At 42.1% G+C, this 27,356-nt stretch overlaps 3 protein-coding genes across 3 annotated transcripts; 1 reads left to right on the top strand and 2 right to left on the bottom strand.

Annotated features, from left to right (window-relative positions):
- Positions 1 to 64: 64 nt before the first annotated feature.
- rnf215 (ring finger protein 215) lies at positions 65 to 5,509 on the top strand. Its single transcript, XM_077601124.1, is given in 10 exon segments — positions 65 to 657; positions 738 to 863; positions 1,189 to 1,260; positions 1,342 to 1,427; positions 1,500 to 1,587; positions 1,590 to 1,730; positions 2,994 to 3,110; positions 3,183 to 3,314; positions 3,381 to 3,483; positions 5,100 to 5,509. Coding segments are annotated over 10 exon segments (1,083 nt in total). The 5' UTR covers positions 65 to 462; the 3' UTR covers positions 5,123 to 5,509.
- Positions 5,363 to 15,419, bottom strand: ascc2 (activating signal cointegrator 1 complex subunit 2). Its single transcript, XM_077601123.1, has 19 exons — positions 15,276 to 15,419; positions 14,630 to 14,721; positions 14,403 to 14,561; positions 14,074 to 14,247; positions 13,471 to 13,600; positions 13,330 to 13,397; positions 13,159 to 13,266; positions 12,739 to 12,851; positions 12,148 to 12,222; positions 11,438 to 11,542; positions 11,301 to 11,369; positions 11,157 to 11,231; positions 9,258 to 9,480; positions 8,988 to 9,184; positions 7,790 to 7,909; positions 7,403 to 7,639; positions 7,225 to 7,321; positions 7,053 to 7,144; positions 5,363 to 5,832 (listed from the first exon to the last, which is right to left on the bottom strand). Exons 2-19 carry the CDS (start codon positions 14,711 to 14,713, stop codon positions 5,661 to 5,663), a joined length of 2,298 nt encoding a protein of 765 aa, XP_077457249.1. The 5' UTR covers positions 14,714 to 14,721; positions 15,276 to 15,419; the 3' UTR covers positions 5,363 to 5,660.
- A 351-nt stretch (positions 15,420 to 15,770) lies between these two features.
- slc39a14 (solute carrier family 39 member 14) lies at positions 15,771 to 25,426 on the bottom strand. Its single transcript, XM_077601258.1, has 8 exons — positions 25,164 to 25,426; positions 23,983 to 24,160; positions 20,382 to 20,551; positions 20,089 to 20,211; positions 19,595 to 19,762; positions 19,299 to 19,518; positions 18,156 to 18,340; positions 15,771 to 17,374 (listed from the first exon to the last, which is right to left on the bottom strand). Exons 1-8 carry the CDS (start codon positions 25,344 to 25,346, stop codon positions 17,222 to 17,224), a joined length of 1,380 nt encoding a protein of 459 aa, XP_077457384.1. The 5' UTR covers positions 25,347 to 25,426; the 3' UTR covers positions 15,771 to 17,221.
- Positions 25,427 to 27,356: the final 1,930 nt, after the last annotated feature.

The following is a 27,356-nucleotide window of genomic DNA, read 5'->3' as shown; positions in this document are numbered from 1 at the left end:
AAGTTGCAAAGTTACAAGAGTAATATGCTCGCAAAATATTAACTATACGATTTATGTCTACGTTGAACGTTTATCTTAAAGGCGACAAAGTACTAAGTCGTCGACCCAAACCCGGAAGTAAACGACTAGCACCCGTACATTACCATTAGCTGTCAAAAATGCCAGGCTACCTAGGCTAAGCCTAACTTTCTATCGACATTAGCTACATTTCAACATGTCACACTTACTTAAAGTTAAATGTTCAACTGCGAAGCGAAAAAAACACAATAAAGACGTATTTAGACTAAAAAACGTACAAACTGACGCTCGATACGAAAGTCAAGAGAGTAACCCTAACGTCGTTTCCGGTGTCGTCCCAGAAATCCCGTTCGCTTGTTTACATTTTTTAACAGAACCGACCGGAGACTCTACGTGAATTGAATCCGCTCTTACCTCCCCGTTTTCGGGCTGGAGCGGGCCACCATGGCGCCGTCGCTGGTCGTCTTCCTGTGGCCGGTGCTGTTACCTCTCGCAGGGTCAACTCTGGTCCCCCAGCGGGTCGCCGTGGTGGAGGCATCCGCCGAGAAGTGGCTGAGCGGCGCTATGCTCAGCGGGAAGGTGGTGACCAGTAGCCGAGGAGAGAACGCCGAGGGCCGCATGGAGGGAAAGCTCGTTCTGGTCAGTCTGTGGATAACATTGGCGGACGGCTACGGAAAGGGAAGCGCGTCACGTGCGTTCGTTTTTTTAAAAAACATTAGATTCAGGACGTGGTGAAGAGAGACAAGGAAAAGGGAGAGATTTGGATCGGCGTCCTGCCCCTGGAGGACCAACAAGGGTCTGCTGGGAAGAAGCACGAATCTTTTACCGAGTCGGTGGTCAGAAGGGTAAGCTCTTGTTAAGGTAGACGTGTGCAAAACTTGGTCACCTGAAAAGATTCTTCAAATTTAATGAATGGTTAAGGAAATTGTCTCCAAATTTGGTCACCTGTAAAGATTATTCAAATTTAATGAACGGTTAAGACGCCTCCAAATTGGTCATCTGAAAAGATTAATCAAATTTAATGAATGGGCAAAAAAAACCATCACTCCACCATTCTGCATCATCCTGATCCAGGCAGAACAAGATACATCACTGAAAATGAGAAATTGAGTTTTTCATCTTGAGTGTGAAGAGAAAAAAAGTCAATTTTTGTCTCCTTTTACTCGGTAGATGAAGCGAGCATTGGTGCTCGGGGCGTCGGCGCTCATCCTCCTGGCTCTCAACCAAAACACAGTCAGAGAAGTATGGAGAAAAATATTATTTCTATGGGAGAAGAAAAAATATTTCAAATATTTCAAGTGGATGTTATTTCCTGTGGTCCAGATGGATCTGTCTCAGGTTCTGTCCAAGCCGGTCATCATCATCCAAACATCCGAGAATGTCACCAGGCTCATCGGAGCCCTGCTCAGGTAGGCGAAGGGGGAGGAGTCAAAAATTGGCCGCCACGCTTAACATGGCGCAATGGCGCCCACGTTCCCCAGGGGCCTCCACGCGACGGCAAAAATTACTTTCTCAAACGTCCTGCACGATAACCTGGTAAGCGTTGGGCTCGGCGCCCGCGGTCGAACGAGGACATTGGTCGAAAACGTGTGGGCGTTTCCGAGCAGGGCGCCACGCTGACGCTGTGGTCGAGCTGCGGCCGCTCAAGAGGGGGGCGCTACGGCGAGTGGCAGGGGGTCATCTGCACGGGGGAGAACAAGTCACAAGTGCAGGTGGGCAAGATTTTTGGTCGCTTTTTAAAGAAAAAAAGCCTTACTATACATGGTCATTTTTTTTTCAAAAAGCCTAACTATACATGGTCACTTTTTTTAAGAAAAAGCCTTACTATACTATGTCGTTGTTTTACGAAAAAAAGCCTTACTATACTGTCGTTATTTTTTTTAACGAAAAAAAGCCTTACTATATATACTATGTCGTTTTTTTTTTTTTTTTACAAAAAAAAGCCTTACTATATATACTATGTCGTTTTTTTTACGAAAAAAGCCTTACTATACTATGTCGTTTTTTTTTACGAAAAAAAGCCTTACTATACTATGTCGTTTTTTTACGAAAAAAAGCCTTACTATACTATGTTGTTTTTTTACGAAAAAGGTCACTTTTTAAAGAAAAAGCCTTACTATACTATGTCGTTTTTTTTTTTACGAAAAAAAGCCTTACTATATATATTATGTTGTTTTTTTTGACGAAAAAAAGCCTTACTATATATATTATGTCGTTTTTTTTTACGAAAAAAAGCCTTACTATATATACTATGTCGTTTTTATACGAAAAAAAAGCCTTACTATACTATGTCGTTTTTTTAGAGAAAAAAAGCCTTACTATACTGTATCGTTTTTTTGAGAAAAAAAGCCTTACTATACTATGTCGTTTTTTTTTTACAAAAAAAGCCTTACTATACTATGTCGTTTTTTTTTTACAAAAAAAGCCTTACTATACTATGTCGTTTTTTTTTTAAGAAAAAAGCCTTACTATACTATGTCGTTTTTTTTTACGAAAAAAAGCCTTACTATACCATGTCGTTTTTTTTTACGAAAAAAAGCCTTACTATATATATTATGTCGTTTTTTTGACGAAAAAAAGCCTTACTATATATATTATGTCGTTTTTTTTGACGAAAAAAAGCCTTACTATATATACTATGTCGTTTTTATACGAAAAAAAAGCCTTACTATACTATGTCGTTTTTTTAGAGAAAAAAAGCCTTACTATACTGTATCGTTTTTTTGAGAAAAAAAGCCTTACTATACTATGTCGTTTTTTTTTTTACAAAAAAAGCCTTACTATACTATGTCGTTTTTTTTTTTAAGAAAAAAGCCTTACTATACTGTCGTTTTTAAGAAAAAAACGCCTTACTATATATACTATGTTGTTTTTTTACGAAAATAAAAGCCTTTTGATTTGAACCCAGGACCCTAGACCTCTGAACATGTGCTGGGGATGACTCTAAAACGAAGCGTATGCTTGCATTCGTTCAGAAGAAACTACAACAGCTATGGGACACCATCCTGTGGGTGGCGCTCATCCTCAGCACCGGCGTCATTCTGCGGGCCCGCCGACCCAACCGCGAGCGCTTCTTCTACGACAATGTGGAGGTGACTGTCCAATCAAGATGTTCCCGGTACATGGTAACAAGCAACCCTGTTGTCCCCCCTCATTTTGTCCAGTCCCTCCCAAAACAGGACATCCTGAAGACCATGTCCTCCCTCCAGACCAAAATGTACCAAAGGGCCAAAGTACGGCACGAGGAGACTGCGGACAACTGCGCCGTTTGCCTGGAGGCCTATCGCCCCAACCAGGTAAGTCCGACGGGCGACGGGTACCACGGCGAGGACACGGGTGACGACGCGGATCCGCGCCTTCAGCGTCTTCGCGTTTTGCCCTGCCGCCACGAGTACCACCAAGAATGCGTGGACCCCTGGCTGCTGCTTCGCCACACCTGCCCGTTGTGCAAACGCAGTATTTTGGGTGAGTACCAGGAAGCTTTTACATCCGGTTAACCCCCAAAAACCAAATACCGTATTTTCACGACTATTCGGCGCATCGTATTTTTAGCCGCTGTGTCAATAACGAGTGCTATTTCTGTATTTTACACACACAAAGGACGCACCGTTCTTTGAGACGTAGAGGGTGTATTGACAAAAAAAACTATATATCCCAGCAGTCACTTTATCTACGGGAAAATAGTAGTCGTAGTTGTCCTATTGACTGATTTTTTATTTTATCGTGATAACAATTTTAGTATTGGTCCATATATAAAGCGCACTGGATTATAAGGCGCCCTGTCTGTTTTGGAGAAAATTTAAGACTTTTATGTGCGCCTTATAGTCGTGAAAATACGGTAGTCTGACCGCCGACAAAATGTGCGACTTGAGTTTTCTACCTAGCAACTAAACCAGATTTAATCAAGAACTGGCACTGCGCTCTAAAATATCATAACACAACCAAATGCGTATCAATAAGGAATGTTCTCAGATTTTTACTACAGTTTTAGCCCTGCAAATTTCTATCTTGCATTTTGATACATATATATATATATATATATTTTAAATAAGTAGTGAAAATAGTAGTGAATTCGTGATAATCGATGGATTACTGTACTTGTATATAATGACAATAAAGGCATTCAATTTAATTCAATTGAAATACTTGTCCATAAGTTTTAGCATGGATGTTTACATTTTTATGAACTGAAAAAAAATACATATATATTTTTAAATAATTAATAGCGGAAAAAAATCGCCAAGCTGTAAATTTGCAAAAAGTGAAGACGCGATAATTGAGGGATTACTGTACTAGTATATAATGACAATTAAGGCATTCAATTTAATTCAATTCTCGTCAATATGCTTTGATTTGTCCTAACAGACAAAAAAAATGTGCACACCAAACAGGAATAGAACAACAGCAATATCCGTTCTTTCAAAGTAAAGGTAAATTAGATGTATAATATTTTCGGGATTGACTATTTTGAATTAAAAGTAACACAGAAAATGTTATTTGCATGGAATGTACAGTGCTTGCATATCAAACAATCTAACAATCAAATATATTTTGAAATGATTAAAGGAAATGACATTCTATTTATTAGGCGTGTTTAGTATGGAATTAAATCAATTGTAGGTCGCCATTTGTGCAATAAACTTTATTTTGAAATGCCTCTGTGTATAACATAATATGCTGATTAAAAAAACTTGAATGAAGAGCAAATTTTGGATGCGATAAAAGCAATTATTGGAAATTATTTAAAATTAATCAAGTAAAAACTTTATTTTTTTGTACGCTTGCTTTTGTGTTTTGAGAAGAGAATTAATAGTCAAACTCTATCTTATGCTTTTATGCATTTTTAGCTCAAATGTTTTTCCCCCCGTAAAAATACCTCCAGGAAAATAAACTATATTTGGAATTTCCTCCAAAATAATAAAATAAAAAAATTATCACATTGATCTAAAAAAAAAAAAAAACCTATGCAAGGCTTTAATTTTGAAATTTTGCTGAAATAAAGTTAATTAAAAACAAAAAGTACGCTTAAATGGCGGGCATCGTCAAATTTGGGGGTTACGTTCTATTTTTATTTCCGTCAGGTGGCGTTTGCAGAGACAGTTAACATTTGTGGAAGCCTTCGATGGTTCGCTTCGAGGGATTCCGCGCCGCTATCGAGGTTCCCGCGCCGTCGACGGCGATGACGGCCGGTCCGAACGGAATCGGACGTCTATCGCCATCCACGGCGTTCGATGAGGGTGAACGTCGAAAGGCCAAGTCGAGCCGCGAGAGGACGACCGGCAGAACCTCAGCGTCCGTGGGTCCAAAACCATGTCAACGCTGTCAAATTAAGTCTTAAGACAGGTTGGAGTTTTTATTCAAGTATTTATTTGACGTGAATTCGGGTGCTAGCAGATCATCCGATTGGTGTACAAAAGTCGGCCATTTGCATTTTGGGAAGGCGCAAAAAGGACGACGAGGTCAATGCAATAAATGTCCATTTCTTCCGCAATTTTTGGATTGGTTGTCTTGTTTTTTGGGGTTTTTTTTGGAGGGGGTTGCAAAAATAAAAATCTTTCCACTTTGGTTTTCGATGAAATAAATGAAGCGGGCCGGGGGTCGATGAAAAATAAAAACGGAAAGGTTCTCTTGGGCGCTTGTCGTCACGAGGGGATCATACCTCTGCTCCTCTTGCGGTCGGCCATCTTGTGGCGGTTGTGGTTGGCCCCGCGGGCCTTGTTGGTTGTCTTCTGGCGTCTGTCCAGGAATGTTTCCAGTGTTTGTCCCTGGCCTTTGGGACGGCCCACCACGTGGACCTGCCGCTCCGGCTGGACGCTGAGGACGGCACGGATTGAGAATTAGAGCCTTACATTTGACAATTACTCGCATATAAGCCGCCCCCTGATTCACAATATTCACCTCTATATTCATGCTTTTAATAGGGAGTACAAATGTGTTACTTTGAAGGGAAAATATTAAGAAAAATCATCGCACGTGATATTTTTTAGATAATGTATGAATGTAAAGGATGGTCTCCTGGAAAGAATGTTGCCTGCACGTAGACAAATTCAAAAAGGAAGTCATGTGAGCAGTACAACCAGGAAGTGGTCTGGTTTGTCATCCCTAGGTAAGATGGCGGCGCACTGACTGAGCAAGTGAGTTTTTTTCCCCATTATGCAAAATCTTGAATTTCATTCATAAGACAGGAAAATTATTTTAGTTTAGCTTTTTATCTGTTTAGCTTTTCTCAATTTTGAAATAAATGACCGTATCGGACGCATTGTCTTGCGTCATGACTCCCCGACGTCATGACTCCACGACGCCCTGACGTCACGACGCCCTGACGTCACGACGTCATGACGCCCTGACGTCATGACTCCATGATGTCATGACTCCATGACGCCCTGACTCCATGACGTCATGACTCCATGACGCCCTGACGTCAGGACTCCATGACACCCTGACGTCAGGACTCCATGACGCCCTGACGTCAGGACTCCATGACGCCCTGAAGTCATGACGTCATGACGCCATGACGCAAGACAAGTTATGGTGTTATTACCTTGCAGTTTCCTGCACTTTGTCTTTTTATGCGCATATAAGCCGTACCCTCGATTTAGTCATTTTTCTGAGCGACAAATATGGCGTATATGTGAGAAAATACGATAAACTCGGTTAAAAACAAAACAAAAAACATGGCGAGATTAAACATTAGCCAGGGCGTGTCCCGTGGTCAAGGCAAATCTACACATTTTCATTAACTGGACATGAAAAATGAAGTTCTAATTGTAAATGATCTTTTAAAAACTAAAAATATATATAAATATATATATTTTTTAAAAGTACTGGTGCAAACCAAATGTAGAAATGACACTTGACGGAAAGGAACGGTAACAGAGGGGTTGCTAGCAGGTGTCAATCACCCTCTGCTGCAGGGATTTCTGTCACTAAGACATAAAAACCTGAATCGAGCCATTTTTGGATCCAGTCTATTTAGCGGCGCCGAGGTCTTAGGTTAGAACTTTATTTCATCCCGTATTTGGGAAATTTCTTACCCTCTCCTCTGCTGCGTGGTGGCTCGCCTGGCCGCGGCTCGTTCCCGAAGGAGGGCGGGGTCTTGGATGAAGTGATCTCTGTTGGTGTTGCGCTGAGGGACAAAACACCGGCGACACGGCCCGTGGTTAGAATCCCATTTGGCTTTCGCATTGGCTCCATTTGGACTCTCACTTGTAGTCCTTGCTCCTCTTCATCCTGCTCCTCCTCTCGCGCCTCCACTTCTTCGGCTTTGCCTGCTTTCTGCAGGACTCTGGGCGTGGTGAAGGGCCTGAAACGGAAAGCCATCCGTTAGCGTCGGAGTCTCGCCATCTCGTTTAGTGGTTGGATTTCTCCCGCAGATGCGGCGTACCTCCTGTTGAGCAGGCTCTCTCCGTCCAGGTCGTTGGCTCCCACTTGATTCACGTCGTACGTGTCGTCGTACTCGTCGTCGTAGTCGTCGGCGGCGGGGTACAACACTGCGGCGTCTCCGGCGTCTCCGGGCTGGATCTCCACCACTTCCACCACCGTCTCGTATTCCCGGTAGCGAGATCGCTGCTCATTCACGTGCTTCTTATCGTTCAGAAGCTCCTCGGAGCTTTCGCCCGTCCTGTGGGACGAAAACCAGGGTTCCAAATTCTAATTGGGTGAAATCCAAAGTTGCATATTTTTTGCACACAAGCCTGACGACGAGGACATTCCAATGGCGCTACTAGCGCGACTAACCCGACCGAAGCAAAAGCGGCGATCACCCTCTCACCTCTTCCCCTTCCAGACGCACGACATGTCCACGCGATCCCTGCGGAAGACGTCAAACTCGTCGTCGTCGTACACGTTGGATCTGCTGTCCAGGACTTTGGGGAGCTCTTCTTTCACCGGCCTGAAATAACACAACTCAAATTATTAGTTTTTTCATAAAAAATTGAAAATCCACACTGAAACTCGTTAGCGGAAGCCACTTTTGCTAATGAAGAAAAAATAAATACATTTAAAAAAAAGTTACATTAGGGCCATTTTAGATATATTTAGATTTTTTTATTTTTATAAATGGATTAAAAGCCCTGAATATTCCGTTTTTTATAGATCTAAAACAATGTTTATTTTAGCTTTTTTTATATATTTTTAGATTTTACAAAATTCTTTTTGAACTAAAAACAAAAATGATTAAAAAATTACAATTATTGATTTAAAAGGGGGAAAATCAGGAAATGTAATATACATCGATACGCTTCATTTTAATTTGATCCTAAAACACAGTTGGTACTCATGATTTACTTTCCCGGGCCACACAAAATGATGCGGCGGGCCAAATTTGGCCCCCGGGCCGCCACTTTGACATGCTTTAGATCTATAAAAACAGACTATTTGGGGCTTTTGATACAGTTCTTTTAATCCAATTTTTAAAAAATCTAGATATTATATCTAAAATACTCCGGCCCACATGAAATCGAGTTGACGTTAATGCGGCCCGCGAACCAAGCAGTTTGACACCGCTGCTCTAGGAGGTGACCCTACTTTGCGATTTTTCAATTATCGCGGCCATGTTTGGTCTACACGACTGTGAGATGACTGTATTTTGGCCTCACTTTATCACAGATCTATTAAAAAAATCAGCAACCTTTTTCATTCATTATATTGTTGCCATCTTGCTGAACGCCAATTCATTTTGCTTTATCGTCTGCTGCAAAAAGTAGGAGCTAACCTTTTTTAAAATTCATTTTCTTCATTACATCGAGCTCAAATCAAAAGCCTTTATTGTCATCATACACAGCTGCGTATAACGAGCCACCAATTTTATTATATGCATCTTTGTATGATGACAATATGACCTCGATGTAATGAAGAAAATGAATTTTTAAAAAGGCCAGCACCTACTTTTTGCAGCGGACGATAAATGGACGACGAAGCAAAAACGCTGCCTTTTTACTCGGCCGAAATGGGATTTTTTGGGGTGTCACCTGGGCATGGCGCGGTCCAGGGCGTCCAGTCCGGGCGTGAGTCGCCCCTCCAGGATGTTGTTGACGACCACCTCCGAGTCGTAGCCGTACTCCCGAAGACACGCCAGCACGAATCCCTCGCCCAGGTCGGGCAGCAGATCGCGAATGCACGACATCAGGGACTCCAACTCGGCCTCGCTCAGCGGACAAATGGCGCCCTGGAAGGAGATGAATTATAAAAAAAAAAATTGTAACAAATGCGTGCCCGATGGAGATATTTGAAGGACTTGCGTTGCTTCCTCGTCGCGGGACGTCCGACATGGCCTCGGCCCCCCGGAGGGGTTCTTCGCCGTCGTCCTCGTACGGGGCGGCGGCGGCGGCGAGGGAAGCCCCGCCCACCGCACCCCGACCGCCGGGTTGAGACGAGGACGCCGAGGGAGGGCTTTTTCGTCTTCCCGCGGCGTCCCAGGCGGCGTGGACGCCCTGGAGAAGGTAAGACGTCCTGGTGTCGTCGCTGAGGCGTACGATTTAAGGAGGCGTGGCGTTTATGTTTTGATGACATTTTGTATTTTAAAAAGCTGCCATGAAAAAAACAAAATGGTCATTTTATATGTAAAAAGCTCATTTGGCATTCGACCGCAATGATTAGGTTTGCCGCGGGAAATGATAAATAAATCATACGCTGGAATATTCTCAGAGGAAAATCTTAATATTATGATGTAAAATATAAGAAATTATTGGTGAACATTAAATCATAGATTGTACTACGGGAAGTTGTTAGGTTTTACGGAATAAGAGTTTTATCGACGTTTGGTTTGTGTGAGCGGAAAACTGCTTTTTGTTTAAAATTAAGATTTTTGAGTCATTTTAGGAGTAAAAAAAAATATTGTACGAGATTTAAGTCGTTTTCTTGTTTTTTACCTTGCGTGAACTGAATGTTATTTAATTTCATTTTGGGAACGTAAAGAATTTTAAACGGTGCTTAAATAAATGTAAACCTGTATTTCTACATTCTAACAGTAATACTTCATGGTTTTGAAAACAAACAAGAGCTTTAACTATTCACATAAAAGCCCACAAGCAATAATTTAACTAAATTATGAGATGCAAAACATGACAACACTCCAACCTGAAGTTTTTTGCAAAAATCTACTTTTGTTGACATTAGTTCGGCGGGAAAAAAAAAATCATATTTCTGGGGTTCATTTAATTCCTGGTGATGACATTTGTTAAATATGTTGTTAAAATAGGTGACATGGCTTTAAATTGGAAGATTTACTTGACCCATTCTCAAAAAAGATTAGGAAACACTGCTATTCTGCCGCAACGTTGCAAGTCATCATGAAAAATTTGGGTTTTACAGACGCTCCCCTACTTACGAACGAGTTAGGCTCCGAGCGATTGTTCATAAATTGAATTTGTTCGTAAGTTGATTCAGTGCGATATTTTGTATTATAATTTATGTTTAAGGCCTATATAAGTATATTGAAGGTTTATATAAGTGCATTTGTATGTTTAAGGCTTGTATAAGTAACCAGCATTGGTTTGTACTGAATTTTTTTTTTTATAAAATGGAGAGAATACATACAGTATTGTAAACATACATTAGAGAGAGAGATTTACTAGAAACTGGCCGAAAGAGGCTATCTAACGACGATTGTACAGTTTTCTTCTTTTTTTCATCATAAATGATGCTGTAGCACTGTATGGCATCATTCAATTGATTTGCAAACTTTGCGCAACGTTCAATATTTGGGTCCTGCTGCTCGATCTTTATGTTTATAAATGGTACTGACGGTGGAACGATTCAAGTTGTATTCACGTGCAGCGCTCACCACTTTCTCACGCGCATCAAGCTTTGTTATTATTGCCACTCATTTCAAATGAAATGGCTTGCCTCTTCCTTGCAACTCCCTCAATAGAAGCCTTTCGCTTTTTACCAACCATATTGAATAATGGATGCACGAGATATTTAATGATAAAAATGAAAAAGGTTCTTTGCGCACTGGAGATACGTTCACGCACTTCCGCACTGCAACAAACTGGGCAGATTTTTCGACATAAACGCAATTTGCAGACATGTTCGTATGTACCGTTGTTCGTAACTTGAATGTTCGTAAGTAGGGGAGCGTCTGTAATCTAAATTTTTGATTTTTTTCCCTTCCCCATTTACACGTGACAAAAGGATACATCACAGGAAATGCTTGTTGGAGAAGGCTGACATCTTCTGCGATGGGAAACAGCTGGTCGTAGTCGCACACGAACCTACCAAAACAAACAAAAGCCACAAGACTAGCATAAGATCGGGACGTAGCGACGTGCTAATCTTTTTACCTTTTCTCCGAGAGAAACGAGGTGAAGTGTTGCAGCAGTTCTTCGGCGAACGTTTGGGTATTTTCTCCCCTGAAAGAGCACGCCGAGCCCGGCCTGTTAGGATCCGGCGTGAACACGTAGCCAATGTGTCGCCTCACCCTTCCAGGATTGGCTGCAGGCACGTGTGGTGCAGCAGCAGGTGGGCGGTCTCTAACAACTTGCGACGCGAGTGGGACAGCCTCTGCCAAGCGTCCTCCTGAAGACTGTTCAGATATTTTCAAAATGGAGGAAATCGGGGTTAAAAGACAAATTGACGGTGATTAAAGTAAGAAGGATTTCAATTGGGAGGATCTGGCAGACATTTTGAAGGAGCAACATCCAACATTTGGACTTCAAATATTCATGAAATGGCTCTCACATTTCCATATATATGAAAGAAACATGTATTTTTTTAATAGTTCTAACAGGCATGATTTTCCCATTTTACACGTTGACTGTCAGACCGTAAAACTAATGTATTTTCTCGCATATACGCTGTATTTATAACTAAAAAAAAGACTGAATCAAGGGTATGGCTTCGACTTGCTATACTCTTTTTCACCAGCAGATGTCGGCAAAATAACATTTACAATTTGTTGGTTATTTTTTGTTTTGCAGTAAGAAAACAAACATCACTGGATGAATTAATTCCTTATGATATTGACCCTAATAATGTGCTTTTATCTCAGAAATACCACGTGCGATGATTTTTCATAAGGTTGTACACAATTTGAAATGAGAAAAAAAACTATAAAATATGGGGAAAAACGTTAAAGTTTCCAGGTATGAAATGTGCGAAATCCAGCAAGTGAGCAACGTAAACGCTCACCTTGTATCCTCAAAGTCTCTCTTCAAAAAGGCCTTTTCCAGGTCGGGCACGATGGTCTCATAAAACGAAGACAATCTGCATTGGCGGGAAGAAAAAAAAAAGGAGTTAGATCACGTGTCAAAGTGGCGGCCCGGGGGCCAAATCTGGCCCGCCGCATCATTTTGTGTGGCCCAGGAAAGTAAATCATGAGTGCCGACTTTCTCTTTTAGGATCAAATTAAAATGAAGAGTATAGATGTATATTACATTTCCTGGTTTTCCCCCTTTTAAATCAATAATTGTAATTTTTTAATCCATTTTTCTGTGATTTTAGTTCAAAAATCATTTTGTAAAATCTAAAAAATATTTTAAAAAATCTAAAATAAACATTATTCTAGATCTATTAAAAACTGAATATTCAGGGCTTTTAATCAAGTCCTTTTAATCCATTTATTTAAAAAAAAATCTAAATATTATATCTAAAATGGTCCGTACGGCCCACATGATATCGAGTTGACGTTAACGCGGCCCACGAACCAACCCGTGTCTGACACCCTTGACTTAGATAAATATATTTTGGATGTATCGTTGGGACTCGTACGGACGGCCTTACCTGCATAGGAAGCCGTTGGAGTGGAAGGTGGTGCACGCACTGGGGAAGACGCTAAAAAAAGCGTACAAGGTACTGCTGGTGTCGCACAGGTAGAGAATAATGTCCAAAAAGTCCTGTAAAAATAAAAGACATTAGCATGCTAGCATTTGTAGTCAGTATCAGGAGATTGTTGGGTATTTTCATGACGTATCAATTTTTGGGGGACACGGTGGAGCAAGTGGTTAACGTGTCGGCCCCACACCTCTGAGGTCCTGGGTTCAAATCCAGGTCACGTCCACCTGTGTGGAGTTTGCATGTTATCCCCGGGCCTGCGTGGGTTTCTTCCGGGTACTCCGGTTTCCTCCCACATTCCAAAAACATGCTAACTAGGCTAATTATATGCTAAAATTGCCCCTAGCTAGGATTGAATGGTTGTCTTACCTGCTGAGTCATGCTGACGGCAGTGGGCTGCTTTTGAGCGCTGAGCTTCAAGGGCTCGCCGGCAACCTCGCGGCGGAGGCCGCACTTCTCCTCGATGCTGTCGAACACCTAACGGGGGACACGCTCCACCGTTATCTGCCATTGAAAACGGGCAAACCGTGCGAAACTCACCTCCAAAATGGTGGACACCGTTTCATCCAGGTCTCTGTAGTAAGATGGCTGCTGCGTGAAAACGTTCTCTGCGGGTGAACAGAAAATATGTGAATTTGGGCAGAGAGTGAAAAGACCGCGAGACATTTAGGCCACACCCACCGATCATCTTGTGGAGAAGGGGACCGTTGCCTTTGCCGAAAAGGACGCACAGATCCATTATTTTGGGTACGTCAAAAAGGAAGTTTTCATAAACAATTTCCCCAAAAACAGCGGGCGTGATGAAGTTCTCCTGAAGAGCGGGAAAATCCATGAGTTTGTAGTTTTTCTGTCGTATTTTCTCGCATATTAGCCACCTCCGGGTATAAGATGCACCCATAAAATTGCCTTAAAAGTCGTTGAATTTTACAATTTCTCTCGTATAAGCCGCCCCCGATTCCCAATTGTCACCTCTATATTCATGGTTTTAATAGGGAGTACAAATGTGTTACTTTGAAGGTAAAATCTTAAGAAAAATCATCGCATGTCGTATTTCTGAGATACTGTTTTAGCATTTATCTTTACTCTATTTTGACATAAATGTACTGTATTGGTTGCATTGTCTTGCGTTATGGCGTTTCGTCCTTGTCAAGTTGATATAAGCCGTACCCTTGATTCAGTCATCATTTATTTAGCGACAAATGTGGCGCATATGCGAGAAAATACTGTTTTTTTTTTTCAAAAAAGATTGACCGGAACGTCAAAATGTCCAACTTCTAATCCTACCTTGGACTCCTTGTGAGTGGCCATCCTGAGGAAGGCGTAGAAGACAGCCTGGTGGAGGGACTGATTGGTCTCCACCACTTCAGGGGAGGAGGGCGCGGAGCCCAGGTCCAATCCACGTGGGGCGTGGTGGACGTAGGAGTCCAAGCATTTCTGCAACGACCTGTCAAACACAACCTGAGAACCAGAAAGTTCACCACATTAACAAAAATGACAAAGAATGTACTTCAAATGAAAACATCAGGTCAATAACAGCAAGACCTCATTGTTTTTATTTTTGGTAGGTCAAAGTACTGTTGTATTTTGAAAGGACTGACAAACATGCTTCTGACCTGACACCAAAATTTGTCATGCGGCAACTCAAGTAGCCATTCCAGATCCTCCAAGATGAACGTGCTGCGTTCGAGGAATTCTTCCACCTCGGCCGAACAGGCGTCAGCGGAGAGGGGCACGTAAGGCACAAAAAGGCGGTCTTCCTTCCTGTCGGGGTGCTGTGCAAAGACGCAAACGGTCATGGACGAGCCAGGACGTCCACCAGATTGAGAAGATGGCGACTCACCAACGCGGGAAGTGTGCGCTCCTTGCCCAGATTGTCCCGCTCCGTCACCTGTTGCTCATCCAGCGCCACCAGAGCGCAAGCCATAGCTCGTCCTTTAAAAGATACCGCAAAAAATACATGTCATTTAAAAATATCCCCTAAAACATGGTATGTAGGGTAAACTTTTAAGGGAGACCCATAGGAATGCATAAAAATCTATATTTTAATGATGTAGTGTTGAGTTTGATTGGGGTAAAATGTGTACACTGCACGAGTTTTCCTTTTTTTATTTTTTTATTTATTAAAGAGCTGTATTATTTTAAAGTTGCTACCTTTCAACCACAGGGCGGGAGTGCCACGTTCAGGGACATCAAGGAAGAATTACAAAAAAGCTGACTGTAGGTTATATAAACTTATCAGCATAAAACATAAGCAACATCAAGTAGGGGGAATTTTCCTCTCAACGCTGTAATAGTAAAAGTTGCTAGATGTGGAACACGTATTGGGATTTCAACGTCATGTAGCAAGGAAATGAAACTAAATGATTAAAAACACCTTGGAGTACAGCGCGTCAATCAACCACGGAAGCTAGGCATTAGCATAACGTAGTCAAAACCCCTTCAAAACTACAACGTGTCACCCAAAAAGACGCAAGAAATACACGCACCTTTTCTGTTAGCGCCCGGAGCTTTTAAAAGACATCTTTGTTAAAATTTTAGCCGCTTTTGTCAACTGTTTCCCCTTTCAAAAAACGTTTTTTTTTACCCTTACTTTCACCGGTGTGGCGAGTTGGGTAAGTGACGCATGCGCAATGAAGTCCGATGGTATAGATTTGTTCTTCGAGACCGTACGGAGCAACGCAGTCGCTCGTGTTTACTGCCCTCTAGCGGAAAACAACAAGATTGCAGGGTCGTGTGGTGAATTAATTCAATTGTAAAGTAATTTTTAAAAACGTAAGTTTACTAAAAAATAATTAAAAAATATTGTTGATTGTGATAAATAATCACAGATTTTAAATTACATACCCCTCAATTCAACCGAAAGAAATATATTAACTACTACTAATGTATCTTAATGAATAATTATGACACAAATATGGCATATTGGCATTTTAAAACGCCTTCATAATGAACCCAAAAAATCAGAAATAAATCAAAGACAATCATGGAAAATCTTACTTTTATTGGTCCAGTATAAAGTCGGCTTAAATAGCAGTCTCGATTTTCTTGAAAAAAGAAAATATAAATGTTTTTACGCATAGAAAAACAGAAAAAGGATGGACACGAAGACGCTGCTGTGAATAAAATTCACACTTCACGGTCCAAATATGCATCTTTAGTGTATGAATTCCCAACATTATTCCAAAATGAAAACAAAAACAAAAAAAGACAATGTCTGGCGTTTACAGCTGTTGTAAAAATACTAAAATAAGCAATAAATAATTTGCTTAGACTGTCAGTGTAAATAAAAAAAGCAGCAATGATGAAGAGGAACTCTTCATCCAATTACTACCTGAATGCCATTTTCTTCTAGTCTAATCATACTGCATATTCTTCATGATATTAAATATTTTGTGCGGCAGCATAAGTATGGGACAGCATCAGTAACTTCTGGAAATAAACCAGTACAGTAAACAAAACAGTAAACAATCACAAACTTTCTAACAGCAACAAAAAGTTGTGTTGACACTGAATCCGTGTCCCGTAAATATCATTTTTTGGTGCCCAAATTAAATAAATATGCAGCAAATTTCAAAGACAGCAATTAAAAAAAAATCAAATGTTACATACTTGATTCAATAATCCACTGATTCATTCAACTGTGAAATATAAATATGTAATACTGACCCAATTAATGGTCCCCTTACATTATTTCACATTTGAATTAATTCATAACGCAATAATAAAAAAAAAACAATGACGCTAACGAGATCTTAAATTGTGCACAATTTTTTGGTTATAATTAAATGAATTATAACTACAGCATGAGGTAATGCATCATTTTCACAATCATAAATTGACAAATATACAATGATATATGTATATAAATCGTATTATAAGTCACACTGGAGCATAATTTGTTTTTGGGGGCGTGGGCAATTTTTTAACATACATTAAAGTAATAATAAAATAGGGAACAACAGACAGAAAATAGGCACCTGTTAATGTAACATATCAAAAAAAAATTTGCATAACTATAGCCTAAAACAATAGGTCTGAATGAGAAAAAAAAATTAAATACATACGAAAAAAGTGCGACTTATAGTCCAGAGAATACGGTATACAAATTAAACTGGTACTTGAATTGTTTTGGATAAAATTTCAAATCGGTGTGATATTAAATTAATTTTGGCTATACGTCAGATCCGTACCAGTTGCTTAGCGTTTAAAAAATTTAAATCCTTTAACCGTTATTTAAAAAACGAACTACTAGAAATGAGAACTGTTTAGAGGCGGGGCCTCGAAATCAACGACCCAAGCACCTTCCCGTCCCGGCGCCATGTTCGCCGATCAACTGTCGTTAACGGAGGTGTCGCATCGTCGTTTGGGAGCTGACACCACAGAAGAAGAAGAACCCGATGGCTTTTGGTCAATCAGTCACGTGACTTATCGGCTAAACGAGCTCCATCTGCCCAGAGTAGGTGGTGAGCAGCAACATGATGGAGAAGCCCGTCAGGAGGCCGGCGTTCTGGATGGCAAAGGTCAGCAGGAAGCTGCTGCCGCCGGCGTTCTCCTCCTCGCGACTCACTTCGTTCATTTCGGGGAACTGCGGCGGGAGGAAACGTCCAGTTAGAAGTAGGATCAAGTACAAATGAAATAACAATACAGTGGTACCTCTACTTACGAAATTAATTGGTTCCAGAACTTTGCTCGTAACTTGAAAATTTCATAAGTAGAGGTGTACTTTATATGTAAATTCTCTAATTGGTTCCACGGTCCTCACACAACTACCGATTAAACCCTTTAAAATGGGTCAAAGTATCCCAATTTTGTATGAAAGGTGTGAGGAAACACACAAAAATAAGAGAAAATTATAAGGAAATGATTTATTAATGTCTTAAAATGAATAAAGCATATGAAAATGTTCCCTGCACCGTTGAAATAGTTCCCTCTGCGGCTGTTATTATGGGAGACGTAATACCTGTGTTTGTCCGCCAGATGGCCGAAAGAGCCCGTTCTACCAGGGCCGAAAGCCGTCCACTTTGTAGTACATCTTAGACTTTTATGTGTGCCCTATGTGTGTGTGAAAATATTTGCCGATTTGCATTTGCAGTTTTTAATCACTTAAAAAGGGGATTTAAATTCATTAATAAAGGGAGCATTTAGCCGAGTTGGACAGGTATGTAAGAGAGAATCTTGAAACATGGATAGTGGTTGTTGTGAGACAGCCAATGAGAGCCCAGTAGAGGGTTCTAAAATGAGAATCAATGCATCTGCGACAATATTTTCAAAATAAAATAACGGATAAGGAAATGCATTTACTTTTTAGGTGGATTTCGTAACTTGGATATTTATCTATTTATATCAAAGTAAGGGATGCGACTGACCATGTCCGCCAGAGAAATGTAGAGGAACATCCCTCCGGCCAGGGCGAAGATCCAGTTGGGGGAGAAGCTGTTCCCGGCCAGGATGCCGAAGGCCATCCCCAGGTAGCAACAGCACGCCGACAGGAAGTTGAAGAAGAGCGCTTGCCTGATGCTCATGCCGGCGTTCAGCAGGATGACAAAGTCGCCTGGACAACCAGGACAAGCACAAATGGTTTCTTTTCGTAAGTTTACTTATGAGATCCAAATATTGAATAAAAATCAGGTGACTGGCACTCGATTCATATGCGGGAATTTGACAGAAGAAAATAAGAAAACTAAAAGAGTGATATGAATGTAATATCAACAAAAAAGTGAAAATCACAGGCCACGTAGCGGTTAGCGTGACAGCTAGCGTGTCGCTAGCATGTCGGCTCGCGTATCGGCCAGCGTGTTGGCTAGCGTGTCGGCTTGCGTGTCGGCTTGCATGTCGGCTAGCGTGTCGGCTAACTTGTCGCTAGCGTGTCGGCTAGCTTGTCGCTAGCGTGTCGGCTAGCTTGTCGCTAGCGTGTCGGCTAGCTTGTCGCTAGCGTGTCGGCTAGCGTGTCGGGTAGCTTGTCGCTAGGGTGTCGGCTAGGGTGTCGGCTAGGGTGTCGGCTAGCGTGTCGGCTAGCGTGTCGGCTAGCGTGTCGGCTAGCGTGTCGGCTTGCGTGTCGGCTTGCGTGTCGGCTTGCATGTCGGCTAGCTTGTCGCTAGCGTGTCGGCTAGCGTGTTGGCTAGCGTGTCAGGTAGCTTGTCGCTAGGGTGTCAGCTAGGGTGTCGGCTAGCGTGCCGGCTAGCGTGCCGGCCTTACAGTTCTAAGGTCGAGTGTTCGATCCCTGACCGGTCCTCACTGTATGGAGTTTGCATGTTCTCCCCGGGCTTGCGTGGGTTTTCTCCGGGTACTCCGGTCCCCCCCCCCAAAACCTGAATGTTAGGCTAAATAATTGTATGCTAAATTCTCCCTAAATATGAGTGATTGGTTGTTTTTTTTGTCTCGTTGTGCCCTGCAATGAGCCGGTCACCGATTCCGGGTGTCCCCCCGCCCATCGTTAGCTGGGATAGACTTCGGCACCCTCCGTAAGGAAAAAGGAATGAATGAGGAGACGCCATTTTGTTGTTCCTTACCGAGCTCGTGGGGGAACTCCTCGCACAAAATGGCCACCGAAGTGCTGATTCCCTGAAAGATGGAAGCGGTGAAGGACGCGCCGATGGCCAGACCGTCGATGAAGTTGTGCAGGCCGTCGCTCAGCGTGATCATCCAGGCCAGCGTGCCGATGTCAGAATACGCCGGGCCTTTCAGCCAATGGCAGCCGCCGCCACCGCCGCCCTCCGAGCTCTGCGAATCCTGATTGGAAGCAGCACACACGCTCAGGGGGAGTCTCCATTTTGTCCAAATCTGTGGCGGCCCGGAAAAGACGTACCTGAGGGGTCGGCGTGGGACGCAGCATGAGCTCGCCCTCGCCGGCGTCCATTTTGGAGACGCCGCCGACTTCCCCGTTCTGACGCAGCTTCTCGCCTTCCTCGGGGTGGTCGTGGGATGGCGAGTAGCGCTCGGCGGCGGAATATTGACCATGCCCATGGCCGTGACCCTGGGAGAAAGGACAACCGCTCGTCAATTTGTCCTAAATTTGGATAGACGCGACCCCGACTGCTGCGTTCGGGGCACCCGCGTTTTTTTGTTTTAAGAAAAAAAGATAAGATTCTAATATAGTCAAAATATGACAAGATTCCAGTTGCAATATTACGAGTATGAAGTCAGAAATTGTGTTATAAAAGTCATAGATTGTCATATTACATGGTTGAAATGGTAATACAGTAATCCCTCGATTATCGGGTCTTCACTATGCGATTTTTTCCGCTATTAATTGTTTTTAAATGTTTTATATGATTTTATTTTTGCATTGATGCCACTCACCGTGTGCTTCTGCTTGAGGATCATCTTGAGAATCTTCTCGGTGAAGAAGAAGAGATAAAAGCCACCAAAAACCACAGCAGACTTGGACACGTAAAAGTTGACCTTAGGGTCAAAGCCGAAGGCCTGATGCAGGGAGAAACACAAAAAAAGTCAACTTCCAACAAAAAAAAGATGGATTTTTTTTCCTCTAAAAATATGGTAGAACACAATAATTCATTTTTTTTTAATAGATTGATCTAGTCTTTACCATGGTGGAATCTATGGACATCATAACGCTTCAAGTAAGCCACTACCTCAGGGATGAGTTGAAAGAGGGCGTTGGAGTAGAGAGTGCCGATGGCCAGCGCAATGAAGTAGAGCAGGAGACGCTTGTAAAAGGTTTTCTTCATGAAGGGCACCACCATGGCCCCCAACAGCGAACACAGCGAGATGAGCGTCACGCACAGGAAGCCGTAACCCCACGCTGAGCGGCCGCCCAAGAAAGAAAAAAGGGGATAAAGAAAGCAAAAGTGGCAGAGGAGAAAGAAAGACAGAGAGAGCTTGTTAGTCCCAACACCTGAAGAGGAAATCCACATTCTGATTGACAGTAGTGTCACAATTTTTCCCCAAAAATAAAATCAAAATTTTATCAGATCTCTCTTTTCCATTTTTTTCCCCACTAACATGCACTCTGAAACGAGAAATTGACAAACAGCACAAAGCTTTGGTGCGTGCCTTCGGGTGTTTGCACCATGCTCTGACCTTTGACCCTTCAAACAAAAGATTGTCCATGAAAAGAACAGAATGGCGAATTCTGACTCTACTGCGACACACACACACACACACACACACACACACACAAAAACAGTGACGTTTTTGTCCATTCAGGTGTTTGCACCTTATTCTCTGACCTTTGACCTTTCAAGAAAAAATGGTGGCTAATGTCATACTAGGCAAGATCGTGTGTAAAAAAGCACAGATCGACGAATCCTGACACTACTGCCACACACAAAACAGTAATGTTTTTGTCCATTTAGGTGCTTTCACCTCATGCACTGACCTTTGACCTTTCAAGCAATAATTGTATCTAATGTCACTTTTGGCAAGGTCCTGTGTGAAAAGCACAAATGGGCGAATCCAGACACTACTGCCACACGCACATACACAAAACAGTAATGTTTTTGTCCATTGAGGTGCTTCCACTTTATACTCTGACCTTTGACCTTTCAAGCAAATGGTATCTGTCATTTTTGGCAAGGTACTGCGTGAAAAGCACAGATCGGCGAATCCCGACTCTACTACCACACACACAAAAAACAGTAATGTTTTTGTCCATTCAAGTGCTTCCACCTCATGCACTGACCTTTGACCTTTCAAGCAATAATTGTATCTAATGTCACTTTTGGCAAGGTCCTGTGTGAAAAGCACCGATCGGCGAATCGCGACTCTACTGCCACACACTCACACAAAACAGTAATGTTTTTGTCCCTTCAGATGTTTGCACTTTATGCTCTGACCTTTGACCTTTCAGACAATAATGGTAGCTAATGTCACACTTGGAAAGGCCCTGTGTGAAAAGAACAGATGGGAAAAACCTGACTCTACTTCCACACACACACAAAACAGTAATGTTATTGTCCATTCAGGTGCTTCCACTTTAGGCTCTGACCTTTGACCTTTCAAATAAAAATGGTGGCTAATGTCATACAAGGCAAGATCGTGTGTAAAAAGCACAGATGGGCGAATCCCGACACTACTGCCACACACACACACACACACACACAAAAACAGTAATGTTTTTGTCATTCGGTGTTAGCGCCTTATGCCCTGTAAACAAAAGAAGGTAAATAAAAGAGCAAAGAAAACCCATCCATTGGTGCCTGAATCAAGAAGCAAGTGTTATTTTAGAGACAGAAAGAAAGCCCGGACAGCAAGACACCACTGAGGAAACAAAGACAGGAAGGAAAAAGCCAGGTGGGCCCGAGGGAAGAAGGCCAGTGGGCTACTTTTAGCTATAGGCTAAAGACACTCAAGTCTGTTTTCATCCCGATTCTTCCCGTTAGTGGCGTAGTTACGTAAAAAAATGTCGTCTTTCCCAGCACAAAAAAATAGGTGAAATATATTAGTATAGGGAGTCCTCTGGTTACCTTTTCCTTAAACTACGTCGTTTGGACTTTAAAACCGCCGTTGCCTCGTCCGCCATGATACTTTCTGGTTAGCTAGCGTTTGTTTGTGTTTGTATTTGAGAGAATTGCTGCTTTTTTTTACACTGTGCCACTTGATATGATTTTTAAAAAGCGTGAGGGCTATGGCTAGGGCTAACCTGTAAGCTAAAATGTATCTCTATCTCTGCTGTAATCATTTTTTTTTTATATTAAGACTCCCTTGTGCATGCATATGCTCCTTGATTAGCCACAATGTACCAATGTTGTTAAAAGAATTCTGAATTCTGAGACATTTTGTACTTTAAGTTTTTGAAATGACCCCCCAAAAATTGACTTTTAAATTCTTAGTATGTCTCTCAAGGAATAAAATTTGAAAATATGACAAACTAAACATGCTGCAGTGTAACAAATCAGTTTGCAATGTTGATATGTCGAGTGCTGTGTTTTCGGAGCCGCCCCTGAACGCACCGCGAGTCTTACTCAATTGAAAGAGGAATTGGCGAGTGGATTTTGTTTTCGTTTTGTCGCCGAATTTAGAGTGTTTTTTTTATTTTATTTGACCGTATTTTTTTATTTTACCATATTTTACTTTTTATAGTATTGTGCCGAAAATGTTGACTCCAACTGTGAAATCCAACTTCATTCAGGACACGACGATAACATGAGAACGGAACTCGTGGGTAGTTCGAGGACTCCCTGTAAATTTGATATTCATCTCCTAGGTTTTCTTATCCATAAAAAAAAAAATTATGACGCGAGGTCTGATGTTATAGAGCCCCTTAGCGTGCTAACGTGAGACGAACGAGGCTTCGGGGCATCAAACCTCCGGCAGCAGCTGCAGGACGGCGGTGGAGAACAGCGTGCCGATGGCCAGTGCGATGAAAAAGGTGAAGATGTGCTTCATGTAGCGCGTCTTCATCGCGGGGACGATGAAGACTCCGGTCAGGGCGAAGACATTGATCACGGACACGCTCAGGAAAGAAAAGCCCCACACTGAGGAAGGGGGGGGGGGCGGATTGACGGACGGATGGACGGACGGGGTGCTCACATTAATGCAGGAAGGCTATTGAACTGGCAACATAAACTAGAAAGGCGGAGGGGCATGCAATCTGGAAGAAAAACTTGTGATTTTTTTAAGAGGATTTCTGGAAAGACAAATACCGTATTTTCTCGCATATAAGCCTCCTCCTCGTATAAATCCTCATAGACGTCAAAATACATTTTGTTTAGCCTTTTATCTGTTTATCTTTTCTCTATTTTGAAATAAATGACCGTATCGGCCGCATTGTCTTGCGTTTTGGCGTTTCGTCTTTGTCACCTTGCAGTTTCGTGCATGTCAAAACTAATTTGTGCGCGTATAAGCCGTACTCTCGATTAAATCATCATTTTTGGGGGCGTATATGTGAGAAAATATGGTATACTGGGAATTTCGCGTAATGATGAACCAATATTGCTCCATTTATAAGCCGAATCAGATTGAGAAAATGCCTTTTTTTTGCGCCTTATAGTGCAGCAAATACGGTAGCAATTGGCAAATCCAAGCCGGTCAATTGGCAATATTTGATAGCTGTAATTACACGCACACTTGATGGTATGTGAACAATAAACAACAGATATTGTCGCTGTCCAATCAAAAAAATGCATCTCCCACGCATTTGTCCTTTCCAACTAAAAATATTCGCAAATAAAAACGGACTTGGAGATCGGTGGACAACGTGGGATGGAGAATTAAGACTTTGATGGGTCGTACCTTCAGCGTCGCTTGGCCTCGGCGAGACCTCGCCGCTCGGTTCGTCTTGGTCGTGGGCGTGGCACGTGCCGGCATCCAACTGCTGCAGCATGGTGGGGCACAACTCCTTCAAGCCCCGCCCATCCAATCGAGACTGTTCGCCCATGCTGTAGATGGCTAGCTTGTCCTCGGGCAAGCACTGGGAAAAGATGGAAAAAAAACACTGGTAATCCGGCTAGCTTGGATGGAAACGTGTTCATGGGAACTGTCGGGTGACCTTCGACCTGTTCTTGGCAGCACATGAAAAGTACGATGCTCGCCGGCCAATTGGGGGCGACGTTAAGAGGGAGAACTATGTGGCAACGTGTGGAATTAAAGGAAACCCTGATTTAAGTGGATTCTGGACCAGAGAGTCCTCAAAAGACAACTGCAAAACCAAAGTATTTCAGTACGCCTTTTTCTCGCGTTTGATTCAATGTGAACTTTTTACCGTATTTTTCGGAATATACGTTTTTTTTCTTCCCTTTTTTGTTTTTTTGGCCGGGGTGCGACTTGTGCGTGAGATTATTTACACATGATATCATTTCAGATTGTTCTACACTGAACCACAAGAGGGCGCGCTAGGCCTGTGTCGATCATTTTAACATTGGCGGTGGGCGGAGTTTTGGGCTATCCCATCTGCAGTCGCCATGGCAAACCCGTAGAATTTGTTAAAAAAATGTAAATAGTTTTTTTATGTAAAAAAAATTAAATAAAAAAAATATATATATATTCAGCCTGTTGTTGCCTTTCTTCTTCTTATTATTATTATTATTTGAAATGCCTTTCGAAATGACACATCTGTTATTTGTTTTGGATTTCATGAAATAAAATTTCCCTCAAAAATGAAACTTATATAGTCCAGTGCGACTTACCACATTTTCTCGCATATTAGCCACCTTCGCGTATAAGCCGCACCTTTAAAATGGCCTTAAAATGGTTGAATTTGACAATTTCCCTTGTATAAGCCGCCCCCTAATTCACAATTTTCACCTCCATATTAATGGTTTTAATAGGGAGTACAAATGTGTTACTTTGAAGGGAAAATCTTAAGATTAAAAATCATCGCACGTGATATTTCTACATGAACCGTGATAATCGAGGGATTACTGTAGTTTGTCATCCCTAGGTAAGATGGCGGCGCCCCTCATCTTGACACTCACCCTTGATTTGTTCATCGAGGCGGTGGTCGCGTTCACATCCGTCGCGGGTCCCGCGGGGGTGTCGCCATCCCCCCGACCCTGGCTGAGGAGAGCCAGCAGGGAACGCAGTTGCGGCACCGTGATGGTGTTGTTGTCTCCGTGACGGGCCAGCAGGTCCTCGAGAACCTGAGCGGGGGACTGCATCCCAACGTCCTCCTGAGCTATCACTTGACAAAGCAGAAGGGCCGAGGCCAGGATCCAGACGGACGCCGAGCGGAGGACGGACGCCGAGCGGAGGACGGACGGCGCCCCCTGGCCGTGATGGCGGGAGCTCAACATGGCTGCTGCGCTGGCGGGACTTCTATCTGCAGAGAAGATTGGGAACGTGAGAAGAGGTAGCAAAAAAAGTGTGTAAATCCTATTTTCACGACTATAAGGCACACTTAAAAGTCTTAAATTTTCTCCAAAATAGACAGGGCGCCTTATAATCCAGTGTGCTTTATATATAGGAAAGAAATTAAAATGTGTCATTCATTGAGGGTGAACCTTATAATGCTGTGCGCTGTACTTGTTTTTCATTATAAGACATAAATAAATAATTTTAAGATCATTTTCTCTCATTTGTGTGTGTTTCTCACATCTTTCTTACAAAATTGGGACATTTTGACCAATTTTAAAGAGTTTAATTGGTGTGAGGACTGTGGAACGAATTAGGGACTTTACATACAAAGTACTGCTCTACTTACAAAATTTTCAACTTGCGAAAAAAGCTCTGGAACTAAATAATTTCATAAGTAGAGGTATGATTGTATTATGAAACATGCTATACAGATATACAGTTTTATATCATCCATGTAGATCAAGAGTGTCAGACACATATGTAGATTTTTTTAAATCAATGGATTAAAATCCCTGAATATTCAGTTATATTTTAATAGATCTAAAACAATGTTTATTTGAGCTTTTTTTTAATATATATTTTTAGATTTTACAAAATGATTTTTGAACTAAAAACACAGAAAAAAATGGATTAAAAAAATGACAATTACTGATTTAAAAGGGGGAAAATCAGGAAATTTACTATACATCTATACTCTTCATTTGAATTTGATCCTAAAACAGAAAGTCGGCACTCATGATTTAATTTCTCGGGCCGCACAAAATGATGCGGCGGGCCAGATTTGGCCCCCGGGCCGCCACTTTGACACCAGTGATGTAGATCATTTTGTGAGTTATTATCTTAACTAATAACCCGCCATTTCATGTGATGCTATTTTACCGCCCTTGATGGCGAGAGTCTAATTTCACCGAATGGTCGTTGCCAGCCTTCCCAGTCAAAAATGGATTGCCGTCAATAAAAATGTACACCAATAATTTTTTTTAAAAATTCCAAGAAAAAAACTCCATCTTTTCCCGATAATCTTAATATGATGCAACTATTTTTGATGCAGGAAATCCCTAGAAAATGTGGACCGACAACTTCCTCCATCAAGACGGCGAGCAAGCGTTTATAAATAAAATACTTGACAAGCTTTCCATTGCACCTCTGCATTCCCGAAGCTGACAACGCGACAATAGCGTGAGGAAGCGTTGCCAATCACAAACTCACGCTCCTGTACTGGCGTCACGCCAAACCATAATACGGGCTCCTTAAACATAGACGCCATTGATTCGCAGCCGACAAACCGGCCCTTTCAGTCGCAAACGAGAGCTTTGGCCCGAGGGGGGACCGAGAAGAAGGTGGACCGGGACGGGTAGGAAGAGGGAGCGCTCACCCGCGAGTCGGCGAGGTCGTCGGAGAAAAAGTGCCGATGCCTGAAAAAAAAAAAGCGCCAATGTCCGCTGGGCTCGGGGGAAAAAAGAGATAAAACTCCGCCTCGGCCGCCACGCGGGTGCATTCCGTCCGAGAGGACATTTATAGAGCCTGGGGAACCACATGACATTTTTGAGGGAAAGTCTTGTGTCCTTTGTTTTCAATTCATCATTTAAGTTTTTTAGATGTATGTGTTTACGTGCATCTGTTTGTATACTAACGTTAGCTTCCTTGGTGTATTGTAATTTTTGGGGAATGCTTGTTATTTTAATACATGAATTAACTTTTTAAAATCATTTTTGTGTGGTTCTTGGATGTTTCATACAAAATTTGGACCTTTTAATCATTTTTAAGGGGTTTAGTTGGTCGTTTTTTTTAGAACGGTGGAAGGAAATAGATGA

This window comes from Stigmatopora argus, chromosome 5 (genome assembly GCF_051989625.1).
Source record: "Stigmatopora argus isolate UIUO_Sarg chromosome 5, RoL_Sarg_1.0, whole genome shotgun sequence".
NCBI lineage: Eukaryota > Metazoa > Chordata > Actinopteri > Syngnathiformes > Syngnathidae > Stigmatopora > Stigmatopora argus.
The sequence above is the reverse complement of the archived record's forward strand: the minus strand, read 5'-3'. Positions and strand labels throughout refer to the sequence as shown.